At 35.4% G+C, this 20,308-nt stretch overlaps 1 protein-coding gene across 21 annotated transcripts in view; it reads right to left on the bottom strand.

Moving 5' to 3' along the window:
* The window catches only part of Dlg1 (discs large MAGUK scaffold protein 1), a 190,771-nt gene that overhangs the window by 67,464 nt on the left and 102,999 nt on the right, over nt 1-20,308 (bottom strand). For all 21 annotated transcript variants that reach the window (XM_041673109.1, XM_041673111.1, XM_041673112.1 and 18 more), the window contains 6 exons: nt 14,708-14,761; nt 10,023-10,073; nt 7,901-8,025; nt 6,091-6,260; nt 4,229-4,365; nt 1,360-1,504 (listed from right to left, as the gene is read on the bottom strand). In XM_041673109.1, the coding sequence (XP_041529043.1) occupies nt 1,360-1,504; nt 4,229-4,365; nt 6,091-6,260; nt 7,901-8,025; nt 10,023-10,073; nt 14,708-14,761 (682 nt within the window). The remainder of the gene's footprint in view (nt 1-1,359; nt 1,505-4,228; nt 4,366-6,090; nt 6,261-7,900; nt 8,026-10,022; nt 10,074-14,707; nt 14,762-20,308) is intronic.

Raw genomic sequence — 20,308 nt, 5'->3', positions numbered from 1 at the left:
AAAATAAATTATTCATGTTTTTAACATACTGAATAAAAATAATTTGTAAGTTATGAAAAATTAATGCTTAAAACCCCCCACAAAATTCATAATTGCAATTGCCTGAAATGGAGAATGGTAATAAAACACAAAACTGGGCTAGCTACAGTGAACTACAATTTTCTCTTAATGTTCTATTAGTTCATTAACAGTCAGGAAAGAAGAGCAAAAAGAAAACAGCTAAATATTCCACCAAACTTACATAATAAATAAGTCATTATTATGTCATTAATATTTTTCAAGATTAGCTCTTCTACTTAAAAAAAACATGCCATTATCATAAAAGGATTAATTCCACAAAAATATTTTTCTGTTTAATGTTTTTCTAGGGAGTAACCTGGCTATTTGTAATACAGTTTGAGCAGAATTAGGACATCAATTATCAATTTGTGGAAGAGCTGCCCCAAATGTGCAAATATCTGTCCTAAAGAGGCAGTATTCAAAATGAGATTGATAACTAAATTAACAAGCCAGATTGTTCTTTAAGTTGCAAATAAACACATACAAAGTTCTTATGTGAAGTTTATACACAAGATCAAGGACAGACAAAAATTACATATAAGCAGTGAGGTGTGCTTTGTCAAAAAGAAGTACGCCATCTCTGTTGATTAGAAAGGCTGAAGAAAATAATTCATTTAATTAAAGTCAGTGCTACTCAAAGCATAGTCAATGAACCAACCAGGTGCATCAGAATTATATTTGCCTGTACACAGAATAAATTACTTGTTTATTTCTGTGCTTAAGCACATAATATGAATCTGCATTCTTTGCAAAATACCTTTAGTAATTGTTATTTACAGAAAAGCTTGAGGATCAAAGTGAAAACTTTTAATTATAAAGATTATGATTTAACAGATTCTTAAACTATCAGATTAAGTGATTAATGCTTCTCTTAAAATATGTATGCTCTTAAAAATATTTATTTTTAATTATATGCATATGTGTTTGTGCACACAAGTGCAGGGGCCTGAGGAGGACAAAAGATGGCACTGGATTCCTGGAGCTAGAGTTCCAGGTGGTTGTGGGCCACCTGAAGGGGGTGCTGGGAACCAAAGTTGGAGCCTCTGGAAAAGCAATATGCTCTCTTAATTGCTGAGCCATCTCTTCAGCCATTTTTTTTTCTTTCCTTTTAAGACAGAATCTATAGCACGGATTAAATTATTTTTACAGTCTTGATCCTTCTGTCTCCATCTTCTCAACACTGGGTTTATATAGTATTTTTATGATGTTTACTCTTTTATTACAGTATACTGGTGACATTATAAAAAGCATATTTATGCAAATAAGACAAATTTAGCCAACTTAAGCTAACACACTTACAGTTAGTGATGTCAGGTGGTGCATAGCCGTCATTTATATACATACTTGTTGGTTTTGCCACTTTCAAATAAACAAAATCAGATGTGTTCTTTAAGGCAGTTACTGCTTCTTCATGAGTAACTTCTTCTAAACATACACTGTTCACCTGTAAGAAAATAATGAGACATATTTGAAGACATTTTCACATGCTTTCTGATTTTTAGCTGAAAACAACTACCCAAATGATATGGGATATGAGAAAGTGACTTAAGGAAAACAAAAGATGTGTGGAAGGAAAATGCCCAGTGTTCTATGATATAAGGAAACTGTTTACGTATTTTCACGAAATAGACAATTCTGATTCTAGTTCCTTTCACTTAGCCTCAACTTTCTCTCATTCTGAAGACATTTAGAAATATAAATTTGGAAGCTCAATTAAATTCTTTTAGGAAGAGACAGAATTAAAATACAAACTAAAAGCAAGTTATTACTATTAAGCCTTGCCCAATTTGTAGAACTATGCACAAATATGCCATTTTGTCATTAAATATTGTTTTCTTATTTAATATTAGATATTCAAGGAAAGAGCTGAAAAGATATACTGAGGGAGTCAATGTGCAGTAGGAAATAAGACGATCTCAAAGTTGAGTCTTCATTTACAGCTTAAACAATGACTTTGACTTTTGGAACTGCACTAACAAAACACAGCATGCACATTTTAATGCTAGGATTCTAGAGAAATAAGAGAGTAATAAAAAACAGGGATAGAGCGGTAGAGATATCAAATTAGAAAATAAATATGCTAAATAAAAAGTGCTTAGAGAATGAAGGTGTATTATGCCACTAGATTAAGTAAATTAAAAATGAGGCTCCAAAATTATATCATTTCAGGGTAACTGTGACAATAAAGGCTTCATTAAAGTTTGAGACAGAATGAAAAGTCCTGTTGCTTTTCAAAATCAACAAAGGTTATTGGCTTCGTGCAAATAGGACTGGTTCTGAACAAACAATAAAGGAAAACATAGTACACATGGAATAAGAAATAAAATTGAGGGCTGGATTTGGCTAAGTGGGTAAAAGAACTAGTTAAACAATACTTGACTACTTGAGTTAGATCCCTGAACTCAAAAACCAACCCAGCAGTGGTGACGTACACTTGAAATCCCAGCATTCCTAAAGATGGGAGGCAGAGACAGGGACCTCAGTGGGAAGCTTGGCAGACAGCTTGCCTGGAGTATCTATGCAGCACAGCAGGAGGAACAAGGACAGACCCTGCCTCAGGAAGGTGGAAGGTAAATCCTGAGCCGGCACCGGTACTCTCACACACATATAAAGGAAAAATAAGTAAGAAAGTGAGAAAAATCTAGTGGAATTGTGATATTGTTTATACTGGCAGGTGTATATTTGTGGTGAAACTACTGCTTGTAGCTTAGGGAAAGACTAGCAATTCTTTACGGCTTTACAAATCATCTGAGCCCTCATGTCACTGGGCCTTGATGGCCAGTACAATGCCCTGGCTACTTTTGCCCTTATTCTGTCTCTTACCATTACTAGTCTCTTAAGCCTATTTTTGTTAGGACTGGGCATGGCTGATGTGACCCACAATTGTGAAAACATTAATATATCTGATATGTTGTACTTGCTGGTTTTATGTCAATTTATCACAAGCTAGAGCCATAAGAGAGGAAAGGAACCGCAATTGAGAAAATGTCTTCGTAAGATCCAGTTGTAAGGTATTTTCTTAATTAGCGATCAATGGGGTAGGGCCCAGCCTATGGTGGGTGGTACCATACCTGGGCTGGTGATCCTGGGTGCTATAAGCAAGCAGGCTGAGCAAGCCATGAGAAATGAGCCTGTAAGCAGCTTGTCTCCATGGCCTCTGCATCATGTTCTGCCACCAGATTCCCGACCTGTTTGAGTTCCTGTACTGACTTTCTTTGATGATGAAATGCTAGTGTAAGTCAAACAAACCCCTTCCCCCCCAACTTGTTTTTTGGTTGTGGTGTTTCACTGCAGCAGTAGAAACCCTGACTAAGACACCACATGTCTAGCTCTCTCATCCCCTTCTGTGCTTCACAGGACCTTAACTTTTCTTCAGGTTCCATTTTCCTAGAGAACATGAGGACTAAGGAATTTGTTGATAAACACTGGATGAACTGTGAAAGAGTCACAGAGTTAAATTTGTATGAATGGATTTTAACTCTAGGAAATGATACAGATACTTCACAGAATTACTATATTCAATGAAAAAAGTATGAGAAAACTACATATAGTCTAATACCCTCAAAGAAGTTTCCAAATAATAAGCTAAATATTTAGACATATGTATGTGACTAAATATCTTTTTATTATTTTATGTATTTTGTATGCGTATGTGTGTGTGTACATGTGCATGCCTAGCATTCATAGATGTGAGAAGGTGGCAATTCCTTGTAACTAGAGTCACTGCGTGGGTGCTGGGAAGCAAATCTGGGTGCTCTGAAAGAGCAATAAACACTCTCAACCACTGAGCCATCATCTCTCCAGAAGATACACAAAATTATTGGTGTTCTAGTGTTGGGGATGAGCAATGACTTCACTGATTTTCATTATGTTATAAACAGATGAGTTAAAGCAAAAGAGGGCCACACATGACCACATGAAACACTGCACTGTAAACTTAGATTGTGAATTAACAATTCTGTGCATTTCAAGACTTCAACTAGGAAAGAGAGGTAGGAGAGAGGAGGTGGAGAAGACGGAGAGTATGGCTCGCAGAAAACAGGAAACAGCACCAAGAATCACTGCAGGCTACAAGTCACTCACTGAGATATCCCTTACATGGTTTCAGTATGGAAATGCCGGCGACAAGAAAACAGACATGAGAATTGAGAACACTCCTTATACTCACTGCTAGGAGCTTATCTCCAATCTGAAGCTTGCCATCCTTGTGTGCTGCACCTCCTTCAATTATTTTGGTTACATAGATGCTGTTATCACCAGGAATATGCTGATTTCCAACACCTCCAGCAATGCTGAACCCAAGACCTGGTTGGAATGCACTGTTTAGAGTCTCATCAATAAGAGGAACAAGGATGACAACCAGAGTGATCATTCCATCACACAGAAAATTGTGTACTTAGTTATCTGCTTTTGAAGTCTTAAGCGTAGGGACTAGAGAAGTGGTCAGTGGTGAAGACCATTGGCAGTGCTTACAGAGGATCAGGGTTTGGTTCCCAGCACCCACATGATGGTTTCCAACCACCTTTAACCCAATGTGTTCTCTGGCCTGTGACCACCAGGCACTACCACTGTGCATAGACATTTAAGCAAGCAAAACACTCATGCAGATAAGTCTAAATTTTTTTTTAAACCTTAGGTTTTAAATGCAAGCATTGTAATAGTTACAAATACTCCTTTTTCTTTGGATTTCTTCTTAAAAGTCTTTGTGTACATGGACTTGAGAATCAACAGAAACATAAAATGTTTTATTTTTGTTTCTATCATAATTACACTGTTTACTAACACTTTATTATTTTTCACAAGGTTGAAGTAACTGCGAGGAAATACTTTGTTCTCTGTACTAGGTACAACACCAGGCTTTACGAATGTGGCTCCTTTTCCACATTTACAACTTTTTCCCACATTGACAACTTTAAATAACAATTTTTGCAGTCCCCAAATCCCATCTTCAAAACCAAATTCTCTACAGTTTTCATTTGTTGGAATCCTACTTCCTCTAGGAGGCCAAGTATTAGAATTACTATTTCTACTTATCCTCAATCCCATCAATGCCTTCAGAATTCAGAAAGCACCTTACTAGTCCTCACTACAGAGATTGACCTCCATGACACACAACATACTGTCTTCTTTTAATATGACCTACACCTGACATTTACTTTGGAGTTAATCAAAAGTTTAACAAAAGTAGTACATAGTAAATGTTTAACAAAATGACACTTAAAATAGATGTAAACGAATCAACTACATTAAATGGAGGGCTGGTGAGACTGATCAACAGACAAAAGGTGCCTACCACCAAGACTGACAACCTAAGTTGACCTTTGACCTTAAGGAGCCAACAGGGAGGAAGGACAGAACCCCAGCAAACTGCCCTGACTTCCACATGCACACCATGGCAAGCCACTCCTTACCCACTAAATAAATAAACGTAATTAAAAAAATTTAAAGTGACTAGATTCTGTTCCCTACTTTTTTAAAGTTATTAAGGGTAGGCTACTAAACAGCAAGAGAGCCTCTCTAAAAAGGTAAGGTGAAGAGTAAAAGAGAAGACAGCCATTACCGCAATCTGGTCTCTCTGATCATGCATTGTTATGCATATGAGCACAAAACAAACACTACCTACATACAACATCACAAAGAATTTACTCAGGAGGTGGAGGTACAAACATTTAATCCCAGCACTTGGGAGGCGGAGGCAGGTGGATCTCTGTGAGTTCGAGGCCAGCCTGGTCTTGTAAGAGCTAGTTCCAGAATAGATTCTAAAGCTACAGAAAAACCCTGTCTCAAAAAACCAAAAATTTGTACACACATAACAGTAAAATGTGTAATAGTACATGGAACTTAACACGAGACCTTTTCAAATGGTGCCACTTTGGTAGGAATGCAGCCACTCTAAAATCCTACTCGAGACAAACAGCAGTGGGAATACTATGAACCTACACAAAATTTATAGATGACTAAAAGTATAACTTTTGAACATAAAGTTTAAGTCATATTTCTTAGTAATGTCTTATCTCATTTACAATGTACCTTTAGGACCTTTAATGAGCTTTATCTCCATTATTTTCTCTGATGCTGGCTTCCGCCTTTTCACATACAATCGCACAATAGATCCAGCTTCTTTCAGCGCTTCAACTGCTTTGCTATGGGTTACATCGCGAACATCCGCTTCATTGACTCTTAGGATACAGTCATTTACTCTAAGAAAAACATAATATGGTACAGTAAGTACCAATGTTGTATTTTACCAATTTTAATTTCATTTTGACAAAATTTTTATTTATTCTAAAAAGTATAAATGAAGAAGTTATATGTTAAATTTCAATGTATGAATTTCTCAAGAGCCAGCAAAGGGAGGAAAATAAAAAATGATAGATTATTTAAAAATATTATTTGAATATTTCTTATGTACAAAGATACTTGATAAAAACAGCAAACGCTTGGCAATGACTACATGCTAGGCATTCCTTCGTGCTTTCATTTTTAAAACTACTTGTATCAGCTATGTGTAATATATTTTTTACCCATTTTAAACATGAATAAAATGAGGCATGATGAATTTTAATACAGAGCTCTCAAGGTGACAGAGCTGTATTTCAAACTTAGGAAAATGGCCAGAAGTGGGCAGATATCTGAGCTTGAGGCCATCCTGGTCTACAAAGTGAGTTTCAGGACAGCCACAGCTACACAGAGAAACCTGACTCAAAAAACAAACAACAACAACAATAAAAAAAAAAACCCAACAACAAACAAAACAAAAAAAGAAAAATGAAGCTCAGAGAAATTTAAGGTCAGTTAAACTAGCTGAAAATCAAAAGAAGATAGTGTCAAAAATGAAATTAAGTGACAAAATTTTAATTTTTTCCAAATCTGAGATGTGATATTAAAAATTACTTTTTGAAACTTACGTGGAATTATAAATCATATTATTTACTTCAAAGTTCTCTTACGTAAATAACATAATGTGACATGGTAACTAAAAATTTCTTTTTTGGTCCTATTCTCAACATTTTCAACTTAGCTCTGGTCCTGGCTTTGACTGCATGGCACCCCATTAGAAAAAAATGGTGGTCATTTCAAATTAGCAGAGGAGAACAAAACAGATTTAGGCTATTAACACTGGTCCTGATAAGTTTTTATTACCATACCCAATGGAATGACTACTACTTTGGGTGTGTTCCTCTATTAAACGAGGAACATACAAACTTTCACATAAGCTGGGCAGTGACTTAAAATTAGGAAACAGATGTCACATATGTACGGATGGTCAAATTCCTAATTTTTATGTCTAATTTCTCTTATGTACTACCTGGCATATTAATGAGAAGCCAAATTTAAAATCTGAAGAGCTACATAAAGTACTAGAACCTTAGAAGATGTTGATTTAATAGCTGTGAAGTCCTTACTCCCAACATGCTTCTACCTACCTATAAACATAGACCAACAAAAGAAATGGGAAAAATGCCAGAATTTATGGTTCAAGGAAATAAGTTTTACAAAAGACATTTTCCAAAACAGAACACTATATAAATCCTACAAATACACGTTTTTCCTAAACAGAAAAGTTTTGTGACTTTATCTGAAAATATCAAGGACAACTCATAATATCTAGAAAACTGGTTACAGATATTTAGGCAATCAAAATGCATTAATCAAAGTATTATAATACCTAAGATAAAACCGAATTCCTAAAAGATGGAACAATACAAAGAACGAAATTACCCGAGAATTGGTTATTTAAATGGGCTTGAGCATCTACCTACATGTAGTTATTATGCTGTTTCTTCTTTGTGTTAGTCCAAGTCTTTTGTAACATCACAACATTAAGTGTAAGACATACCGCAATCTTCCATCCTGGGCAGCTGCTCCTCCTGTGATAATTTTGGTGATGAAAATACTTGAGTCATCTCCAATGTGTGGGTTGTCTGTACCTCCTGCAATGCTGAAACCAAGCCCTGAATTTCCCTAAGGACAGAGGGAAAAATTCCAGAGATCTAAGCATTTAGACTCTAGCAACTGTACTAAAATAGGAACTATAACACAAAAAGGAATATGCAGAGGTAAGAGAAAGATTCTAAAAAAACAGACATGTTCTTCATATAAGGAAAAACTTCTTCAGAGGTGGTACTGCTCAGTAGGTGAGGTTGAAGTAATGTACTGAGCTCTTCAGAGGCCTAGTTTGAAGTTCTTTATTTACAAGTATGTGTAATTTGTCTGTGAATTTCTCTCCACCCATAGAGGTGACACTACAAATTTCTTTTAAAATGCACCTCATTCATGTCTGATAGGGCAAATCTCTTCCAAGAAACAAAGCATCTGATCGCTTCACTTCATTAATTAACTAGTTAAGTAATAAATGTATTTGAGAAAGGTCTTCCTATGTAGCCAAGACTAACATCAAACATGATGCAATCTTTGCCTTGGCCTCCTGAGCCTGGGATACAGGTGCCATCATGTTTGGTTACCTCTGAGCAGGGCACACATCATTTTACCTTTAAAAAAAGGGGGGTGAAGGTGATACTTTCCTTTTGACCACTTTTTGCCAGCTGTTTATTTAAAAACCAACAAACTGGTGCTGATAAATACTAGCAACCATTACTCTCTGAGATGTTTAATCAATGTACCCAAACGCCATGGCATTTTTTAGTGCTGAAGCCCAATCTGAGAACTTAATGCTGGTGAACTTTTATGATGACAAGTAGACTCTATCAACTGCCACCTCACTTTTCTGCTCATTTGACTAACATGAATACTGAATTTGAGTAATATTTGTACATAAAAGTGGTTCCACTGCCAATGAAAGTCTATAGAGAAAAACATTATTTCTTTGACCTAAGAAAAGGTATTTAGAAATGTTTATTTTCTCAAGAATTTTCTGCATGTAGCTTTCTAGCAACTCAAATAAGTGGATATATCTGACTTATTACTTAACTATTTATATCTAATAACTCAGACATCCAATTTCCTACTATCCTAAAATACCAATTTAATTCAATTTTTTTCAGTTTAAATTCCTTAAAGAATTAGTAGGATGTCGTCAATACTACATTAATGTTGAGCTTCCTTGAGTGTTACTGAGACACCCGCCTAACTTAAGTAGGTGGCTTGAAATTAAGTAGTAGACAATGAAGATCTACTACATATGCAAAGACCTTTCAATTTTACTCATTTTCCAGGGCATCCATTTGGGCTTCAAACATAACAAAATAGTTTTTAAAATGCAGACATTCTGTTACTCTGGAGAGTTACTTGTGTAGAATATTTAACTCCTTGGAAGTGCTTGCCACACACAAGGGCAGCCTTTCTAAAATACAGCATAAACTGATCAAGCATGCACACACTCTCATCCTCACATACACGAATGATGTATGTACGTAGGAATGTATATTTGAGACAAAGTCTCATGTAGGTCAAGCTGCTTTGAATTTGCTATGCAGTAAGGTTGGTTTTGAACTACTGCCACCACTTACTAAGGGCTGGGAATACAACCATGCCATTGCCCAAATAGCAAGCTTAGAAACAACTAAAAAGAAAAATCTAACCAACTATTATAGTCTACAGCACTCAAAGGAGATAAATAAATGCAGGGTAGTTTCCTGGAAGGGGGGGGGGCATGCAAACTAAGGAATAGTAAGTGTAGACTTCAGTTAATAATAATGTACACACATAAACTGGCCCATTAGTAGAAATAAATATACTGTAACAAAGGCAGATGTTCATAAGAGAAAGTGAAGTGTAAAGTAACTGGAATTCTCTGTATTACCCTTATGCTTTATCTGTAAATCTACAAAAAATGTAAAGGATATTAAAGAAAACAAACATTCTGAAAATACTATGGCTAGTTTTACTATCTGTAGTCTTAAAAAAAGAAAATAATTTTCTGGTTTTGAAAGACATTTCTCCCTTGTATTCTATGATTGAACTTAAAAGTTCAAACGAAAGATTAAGATAATAGATTTTACCCTTTCAAGTGTGATTTCCTCATATTCATAATCTGCATCAGTACCATTAACCTATAGAGAAAAAAAAGTAGCTTAAAAATTCAGAACGAAAAATTCAAAATGTCAAGATAATTTTACATGATTTAGTAATGAAAAACTGTTAAGCATGATAGTGATTAAAAAAATATAGCCCCATTTTAGTAACTTTAGGAAAGATTTACATGGAATGGAGGATGCATTTAGCTTTTACTATTTTTGAATGCAGTCAAGTTCAATGTCAGTGAGGTTGTGTCAATTTGTACTTAAAACAGAGTTCAACACATCATATTTAAAAACTGAGAGCTTATTTCCAAATAAGAATAAAGATGTTTAATATTCTTAGTACGTTTGGCACCTGACGTTTGGGATGTGAATTCATGAAAAACGTGTTGTACTGTGGCTTTACAGCCACCAGCACAGGCTTAAACTACATGCAGCCGGAGTCACCACCCTATTGGCTAGGTTTTTTTCTCTCCTGGCAGCCTCTCCCTGAACCCCTTTCTCGAGCTGCTGCCAAACTACATAACTGCCTTGAAAAGCAGTCAGGCTTTTACTGTTCTATGTAGTAGCAATAAACCTCACATCTTCATCTACACTGTAGGCAGACTTGGAAAGACAGTGGGAATTCTTAAAGGGAGGAATCAGTTAAGAGAGTTTTTCCCCAAACTAAAAAATGGGGGAAAAAAAAAAAACATTACAAAGGAGGGATTTTGGTCTCTGTATGATTATATGCTAGACAGTTTGAAAACTGGAAAAAATTCAAAGAGAGGATAACTAATTTAGATGGGATTTAGGTAATGTCAATTGTAAACATTATCAGCACTATAATTTTTGTTTTATCACTAAAGAAGTTCTTTAATCTGAGTGCTAAGATACAGGCCTTAGAAAAACCTAATAAAACAGATCACAGAGACATTCAAATCCAGACAGAAGAATTTAATGGAGAACCAATTTCAATGTTGCATTTTAAAAATAGAGAAGAATAGCCTAAGGTTTTCAAACAACCAACCTTAAAATGGTAAGAGTAAGACCTGTGTGCTAATGCTAAATTTAAGGAGATTCAAGGAAGCAATAGACTCATATGGCATGCATTCACCTTTTGTGAAGTAAATGTTAAACTTGTGGTCAGTCGGTAACAGAATTATTCCTAATGACTGTATAGAGTTGGTTAAAGCTGTTTTAGAGCCTGGTCCACAATTACAATGGAGTAGCTGGTTCAGAGAAGAGGCTAAGATAATGGAACAACAGAGTAAAGACAGAGGTATGGAAATTTCCCAAGATCAAAATCTTAGAGAAGAAAATAATGCTACTATAGAAAGGCAATCTCTATATGATGTCACATACTGACTTTATGCCAAGCAGCTGCTTTGAATGCTTAGAATAGCACTGAAGAAGTAGGAAAGAAGCTGGAATCATTTACTAAAGTCACACAGGGCCCAAAAGAAACTTCACACATTTCTTACACTGACATCAGCAGTAAATAGAATAATACCAAATTCAGAAGCTAGACAAATAATAACTGAACCTCTGGCTTTTGAAAATGCCGATTCTTTATGTCGAAAGATAATTAGGCTGTTAAAGACAAGGTCAGAACCTTTGGAGGAATGGATTCAAGATATCAATTAATACTGAATCTCATGACCATGATGCATGTATGGATAGGAGAGGCGATTTCCAGAGGTTTGAGAAAAAATCAAAATGTCAAATGTTATCATTTTGGTAAACTAGGTCACCTTAAAAGGGACTGGACACAGGGCATTCCTAAAAACAATGTTTTTTCTAAGAATAATTCATTTAGAATGCCCCTCCCTTTTAGATTGTGCAGATGATGTGGCTAAGGCAGACAATGGACTGATGAATGTAGGTCAACGAGGAATATTCAAGGTAATCCTCTGTTGTCAGGAAACTGAGTTTCCAAATCTGGTTCAGTCATTTCCTGCCATCGTAAGGGACACTCCTTTCCAGAGCAATTAAAGAACCTAATGCCTATTGTAAGAAACCATACTGCTCTGTTTAACAGAACAGCTATAGAAAAGAGAACAAAAACTCAGGAGAAACCATAAAGCGAGTATTTTGGCAAACTTCTATAAATGACCTAAGACTAGAATTGAAAATATGAATAAATGATGTTGTCACTGAAGGCCTGACAGATACAGGTGTGGATATGGCAATAATTTCATCAGAATCTTGGTGTCCAAACTGGCCTCTTCAGGATGTAAATGCTTGTTTTTAGGGATTGAACTCCATGTCAGGTAAAGCAGAACGCGAGATGGGTTGAATGTATAGGACCAGAAAAACAGAGAGGAATAAAAGCTTATGTGGCTAACATAGCAATGAATTTGTGGGCATGTGATTTCTAACAGCAAAGAAATACTTATATTAACATCCCCCCAATCTTAGAAACAAACCATAAATTAATGTATGTTTCTGGGAAAAATATTACAATGTTTTATAAAGAAGAGTCACTGACCATTCAGGTTGTACAAGAACAGGGCACAACAGCTGCTATTTCAAAGGACCAACAGTCCTACCTTTAAAATGGTTGACAGACAAACCTGTACGGGTTAAAGCAATGACTTTTAACAGTAGAGAAACTGAAGGTTTTAGAACAGCTGGTACAGGAGCAGCTAGATGTTTAGCATATTGAAGAATCAACCAGCCCTTGAAATCTCTTATATTTGTTGTTAAAAAGAAATCTAGAAAATGGAGAATGGTAACAGATCTAAGAGCTGTTAATAAGATGATTCAGCCAATGGGCCCTCTACACTCTAGAATTCCTTTGCCTTCTTTATTACCTAAAGGATGGCCTCTTATAGTTATTGATTTACAAGATTGTTTCTTCCCTATACCTTTACAAAAAGGACAGAGAAAATTTTGCCTTTACAGTGCCTACTTGTAATAATTCTCAGCCTGCTAAGAGATATTAATGGAATATTCTCCTACAGCATTTATTTCCTTTATGAAACTGTAACTTTCTGTTAGATTTTATAGTCTACTTGCTAAAAGAGTTTAAAAATAATCACTGATTATATGCTTAAAAAACATACTTCAAGAAAAATAACTAGAGAAAGTGTGCCAAGTATTCATATTAACAAAAGCACAAATTTCTGGACTAGAGAGATGATTCAGTAGGTAGATACTTGCTGCCAAGGCTGACGGCCTGTTGTTCAACTGCCTGGACCCTTATAGTAAAAGGGATAAAATGACTCTTCTAATTCTGCAAACTGTCTTCTGTTTTCCATGTATGCATACATCCATCCCACCCCTGCCTCCCACCAAAGATATAAATGTTAGAAACAGTCTCTAAAGTGCAAAGTTCAAGTATTCACTATCACCATGAGAGATAACACTGAAGAAAGGAAGACTTTTGAACAGTGATGAACAGCTCTTTTGGGTTGGCCATCAAGTCTTTTTCAAAACCTCCAAATATACCATATTAATATTTAAACAAATACAGAGAGAACAGTCTGAAAATTAACTATGAATTTTTTAAAAATGGGTAAAAGGATTTCTTAAGTTTATAAAAATGGCACACTATTAAAAACGAGCCCAACTGAAAGATTAGTACTACTTCTATTTAATGCATAGGTTCCAAATAAGCTATTTGCCTCCAAAGCCATTTTTCTTTCAAATGAAAGTATTAAATTATACTATTGCTCTGGCTATTTAAGAAAGTAAGTTTAGAGAAAAAACTAATCAATTTAAAATTAGAGTTAAAACTAATTATATATATAATCTATCTTATTAAAAACAATCATGTAATTAAAATTCTAAAATTACTGTGATAAGCATTACTTATAATACAATATATATACTACAATAGCTACACAAAACTATTGAGTTGGTCTAGAGAGATGGCTCAGCAGTTAACATCACTGGCTGGCTGTTGGGTGGTGGTGGTGGTGCACGCCTTTAATCCCGGCACTCAGGAGGCAGAGACAGGCAGATCTCTGTGAGTTCGAGGCCAGCTGGGTATATAGAGCTAGTTCTGGAACAGGACAGGTAGAGCTGTTACACAGAGAAACCCTGTCTCAGCCCACTCTCCTCCAATGATCGCTGACTACCCTTCCAGAAGCTCTTAGCTTCATTTCCCATGGAGGCCTCCCACAGAGGCAACTATTTGTAATTCTAGCCCCACGGGGATCTGGCACCCTCTGGCCTCCACCAGCACTGTACACATAGGGTGCAGAGCCATGCATCCAGTCAAATACTCATACACATGAAATTAAAATAAACATAAGCCATCCTCTAAATTATTCAGTATGTAAAAACATTTAGTGAAAGTTATTAATAAACTCAAAATTAAAACATAAATTTTTAATTTTACCATTTCTGCTTTGTGTAAACCTAAAACAAGGTAGTATTGTTTCATTTACTATAGTAACTCAACCAAAACAAGATAGTATGGCTTTATTTACTACCAATTATAGATATTCTGTATACTAGTAGAAACAATTTTTTTTTCAGATGGGCTCTAATGTAGCCCAGGCTAGCCTTACACTCACTATGCAACTCAGGCTGTCCTTGCACTCCTACTTATCCAAAGGCCAGAACTACAAGTGCGTACCATCATCATCAGGTTTGCAGTGGCAGAAAGTCTTGAGTACATCAACTTCAACAACAAAAAAGGCAAAATTAGTTAACTCTGGTGATGGGATAGAACTTACATAAGTTGGTGTCTCCAAGCTGTCTGTGTTGACCAGCACTGGAGGAGGGTTTGCCTGTAAAGAAAGAGTTGTAAGGTGTTAGTGTAACAAAGAAACCAACAAGTTACATTACCATGCTCCAAATACTAACGGCTTAACAAAGACTGACTGTTAATTGGTTTGTTTTTTAAGGTATTGTTCTTTAGTCCAGTTTCAGCTTGAACTTGTGATACTTCTGATGCAATCTCACAGGCACTGGATTTCACTGGCTGGCTATTTCTAAAGTTACTGTTTTAGTTGAGCCTTCTACATGTAAAAAGATACATTCAAGTGAGATACATTAAGCAGTACAGCCAAGTGAGGGAAAATGAGATATGAACATTTCTAACTAGGTTTTCTTTTGAGAAATAAGATGGTATTATTCAGTTTCCCTTTCTCTATTTTCTTGAATGTGTTTGTACACGTTGCATGAGTGACAAATGTGTGAACACATGCATGTGGAGGCCTGAAGCTAATGTCTGGAGTCGTCCTCCACTGCTATCCCACCTCATGTTCTCATGTTCTCACTGTGCTCACTGCTGTGCCTGTCTACAGCTACCTAGCCTGCTCTAGGGATTCTTCCTCCACATCTCCTTTTCTGCCTATGAAATTCAGAGGGCCCAAATTACGGGTAGGATGTACACCCACCACAATTTTCATGGGCTCTGGGGATCTGAACTCTGTTCCCAGTCTTGCATGGCATGTACTTTAACAATAGAGTCATCTCTCCAGCCCCTAAAAGTCTACTGCTATGAAAACAGGTGCAAATTTAAGATTGGTGAAGACCCTCACCACAATCTTCTCTAACCCAAGTAGTATTCTTTAGTAAAACAAACAAAACAAAACTACTTTGCAAGGAAATCAGGTTACTTTTTTCCAGGGATCCCACAAAGATTCGAATCATTTTATTACCCTAGAAAAAAAATCTGCCAAATGAAAAATATAATCCCCTCAAACAAACAACATACTATCTGCCACACAGAGAAATCAGTCACAAATTTGAGGAAAATTAGAATATTTTTCTATGTTAAGACCTAGATTATTTTGGGCTGAAATTCCTGCTCTTTTGCTGTTATTCTAAGACCAGCCACAAAATAATTTGTAATGAGCATCAATTTAACTTTGAAATGAAAGGAAAAAAACACCAACAACCTGGTTTCTTCTTAAGTTTTGTTTTTTTTCCTTTGATGATACTAAGGAACAAAATTAACTATCAAGTGAAAAATAAACCAGAAATGATAAATTCTTTTTATATTTCAACATTATTTTTTTCAGAATATTTAAGATTTCTTTATAAGAGTGCTAAATCAAACAAACAACAACTGTCCTTTAAACAGACTTTCAGAGAGATGCTTACATGCTAATATTAATTCCCTAGAGAATTACACAGCAGCCAGGTGGTGATGGCTAACACCTTTAATGCCAGCAGAGGCAGCGGGATCTCTGAGTTCAAGGCCAGGGCAGTCAGGGCTACAGAGAAACAATGATTTTGGAAAAAAATGAAACTACATAGCAAAGTTGTATAGAAGCAATATATAGCACAAAACAGTTTTCTTCTAAATAAATAAATTGGCTTTTTATTTCTGCACTTAAATTTAAATTTTTGTTGTTTTGAGGCAATGTTGAACAGTATAGCCCACGGGTAGATTTCTTTATGTAGCCCTGGCCGGCCTCAAACTCAAAGCAATGCTCTTGCCTCAGCCTTCCAAATGCTAGAATTACAAGTATAAACCACCATGCCCAACTTTGTAGGTTACTTTAAAATGTGAATATTTGAGCCAGTGAGGAGACACATGCTTGCAATTCCCCCACAAGGCTGAGGTGGAGAATCTCAAGCTCAAGAGCAGCCTGAGATAAAAACAGCATCCAAATAATACACTATTGTCAGTCAACTACTTATGAGCATATATCATATAATAAAATAAATAAATAAATGATACACTATTGTCAGTCAACTACTTATGAGCATACATCATATAATAAAATAAATAAGTACAACAGTTTCAGATTGGACTACACGTATAAGAATAGTTCAAAATAAATTGGTAGTATTTCATTATCTACAAAGATGATGTGAACTCCTACATGTTCAACCCTATATAAGTTATCTATCTTTGACAATTTAGTGACATTAAACATGATAAAGATTCTACCTGTAAACTATTACTAAGCAAAACTTAGAGACATTTGAGATTTTACAGACAGTTGAAATGACTCACTTCTCAGTGGCATAATGAGATTACTGACCATTTTTACCATACTCATATAGAGCTTCACTGGGTTCTGTCTAAGGATTTTAGAGAAGAAAGAATAGGCATTTTAAAGTTAAAGAAGAAATTATGTTCTTCAACCACTATGGAAAGAAAGCCACCTGGTTCCCTCTACTTATCTGTATCAATCATGCAATGGGTAGGTTTTTAAGGAAACCTAATTCCCATAATTTTTTTATAATTATTACAATGTTACCTGTCAGCAACAATTCATCATCATTCTGGATGCTTTTTTATTCCAATAATTTATAAATATTGAAACATGTACATACAACAACAAAATCTTATATTTACTGAAAACAAACAATGCAGAATAAATTGCCTATAGATAAAGGCAAAATTTAGAGTACCATATCTGAAGGGAAATCTCAAGAAACATGAAACTGGAAGAAAAAAACATGAATATTTGTACTAAGAATTAATTACAAATTTAAATCAACTAGCACGTGGTAGATAAATCTATCATGACATTAGAAACCCTATTGATTTAAAATACGTCATGACATAACAGAGAGTCAGAGATCTTGGAACACTCAGTGCTAAATGGGGTATTTCCATCAAATCTCTCCCTTGGGGCTCAGAGATTCTGACAGAAGATGAGGCAGAAAGAGATGAGCCAGAGGGATGGAGGATACCATGAAAACAAAGCCCTCTAGATCAGCACGAGCAAAGCTCATATGAACTCACAGGGCCTGAAGTGTCTGCAAACCAGGTCCTCTGTGTATACATTATGGCTTCCAGTTTAGTGTTTTTATGGGGTATCTGAGTGAGTGGATGAATGGGTCTGATCCTTCTGCCAATCTTAGGCTCTTTTCCTTTTTTTTTTTGACCAGCTCTATGAATTTATTTCATCATATTATATTTTATTATTAAACACATAATTATAAAAAATGTCATAAAAGGTCATTTGAAATAAGAGCTTACAGACATAAAGTTCAAGTGGCAAAATGGTCTGATTACTTCAAGTTCAGGCACCTAAAGTAATGGTAAAATATCTAAGTGATAGCAGTAGGAAGGAAATGAAAACATTTATGGGTACATAAATTATTTACCCACATAAAATTTTCTATCAAGATAAAACATGGTATTTGTTGAAATAGTATTTTATATTTTTCCAATTTATAGTAACGGGAATGAAGGGAGGAAAACAATGCGTGACCTGAAGATATATACACACTACAGACAGATACAGTATCATAGCACCAGCACTACCAGCAAAGATAAAGGGAAGGGCGCTTCTGACAGAAGGCAGAAAATGTAGCTATAGAAAATAAACTAGTTTTTCAAGTTGCACTAAATACCTAAAATAAATTTCACACTTTCTTCTGAGTGCTTGTTGCTTCCTTGTAAGCAAGGTCTCTCATTCCACATTACCTTTTATCCTGTTAAGTTTTTCAAGGTTGTATGTTGGCCAAGGTAGTCCCTGTTTTCTGTTTTCTTATTATTTTAGGTGGGAAAAGAAAAACTCACTTCCTATATCTCACTTCAAAAGACACTTTCTGTCAAGATCCGGTCCAAGATCTCTATCTCACAGTTATTTTGTCATATTTGCCTATAGTAACCTCAATGAATATTCAAACTCTTTACCCAAGAGAGGACTGTATGAGGGTCCGGAAGTAATATAAAGGAAATATAAACAGTAGGACATTACATACATGCTTATCTATTATTATTTATTAACACACATGGCACTGTATGTTTCAACTTGGAAGAGAAAATCCTGTAAATCATTTAGCAGCTAGGGAAAAGGGTAGTACAATGGCAAAGATAGTCTAGAAAAAGGAACTGACAAGTCAGGAATGAATTGGACCATTTAACAGTAACAGTTAAAGAAAAGTTCATTCTACTGATCTATTTCATCATCAATAAAGTATCTGGTAGTGACTGCTGCTATACTAAATAACAAAAATTTACAGAACTAATTAATAACGGTGATGATGATAATATATAGTTAAGAGAAATTATAAAGTGAATAAAATTAAGTGCAAGTATTAACAACTAGAGGATCTAGGTAAAAGTATGAAACATCTTTGTACACTTTGCAACTTTATAAACCTGAAGTTATTTGAAAATACAAACGGATATAATAACAAAAATCTAGAAAGCAAGAGAATAAAGGAACTTCAGTCAAGTGCCAATATACAATTACCAAAAAATTAATCCAGATAACTGCATACATGCTATTTTATTTAAGATTACTCATAAAAAAATAACTGGTCCAATAATTTAAGACTCAATACTCTGTTGTATTGCAAACTGGAAAGGCTCTCATTCAATAAAGAAATTAATGGCTAACTTTCCTCCTCTACAGTCTTAGGTTCTGGCAGGAAGTCAATTATAGTATTATTATATACGTAAGTCCCCCTGATCCACAGTGAATATCTCTCAAGATGTTGCACAGGTATTTGAAACACTGGATAGTAATAATGTAGTGTGTGTGTATATACATACCTATGAAGGTTTAATTTCTAAACCAGTCACCGAAATAAATGAATAGTAATTAGAAACAAAATAAAACAAGTATAATCCTATCTTGGAATAAAAGTTATTTAAATTTATGAGTCAGTGGCTTCTAGAATTTTCTACTTAGTATTTTTTGACCATATTTGAGTGTAAATGGAACTGCAGAAAGTCAAACAAATCTCAGATGAGGAAGGATATTAATATGTATGATTGGAACAATTACCAAAAAAGAGAATGAAACCAACTTATTGTGTGTGAAGAGTGTGTCTGAGTACCAAGAGACATCCCCCCGCCCCAAGTATACCACAAATATGGAAGGGGGAAGAGAAAAAAGAGTGGGAGGGGAGAGGAGAGTGAGAGAGAGCAACAGAGAGGGAGGAAACACATTCTAGAACATCCAAGAGTGCACTAGGGCAAAAGCATTCTGTCCAAGCTTTAATCGTAGAATAGTGTTTCAAGCTGACATAAATAAGTCTAAAGCACCTACTCTACAGCAGAAACATGCCTCTGGATTATAAAGCTAGAATCATAAAGATGAATGGCTGTATCCCTAGAGAAAGAATCATATTATCATATACTTGAATTTCATGTGGGGAAAAATGGAGCTCTGAAAGATCGAGGAATTTCTTCGACTATCACATGTCTAGAAATGAGTGTGACAAAACGGTGGTGGGTTTAGATCAGACTATTAAGTTCATGATGTTTTATTAATTTTAGGTAGTTATTCAATGTATCTTGCCCTGCACCATTTGTAGTCAGCTTAAATGAAGTTCATATGACATGATCAATATAAAATATTGTAAAATATAAAAGCATTCCACAAAAAAGAAAGACAATATAAGGTGTCTTC

Source organism: Microtus oregoni, unplaced genomic scaffold, assembly GCF_018167655.1.
Source record: "Microtus oregoni isolate MIOR12 unplaced genomic scaffold, Mior012 000023F_ref0000262, whole genome shotgun sequence".
Classification (NCBI taxonomy): domain Eukaryota; kingdom Metazoa; phylum Chordata; class Mammalia; order Rodentia; family Cricetidae; genus Microtus; species Microtus oregoni.
The sequence above is the reverse complement of the archived record's forward strand: the minus strand, read 5'-3'. Positions and strand labels throughout refer to the sequence as shown.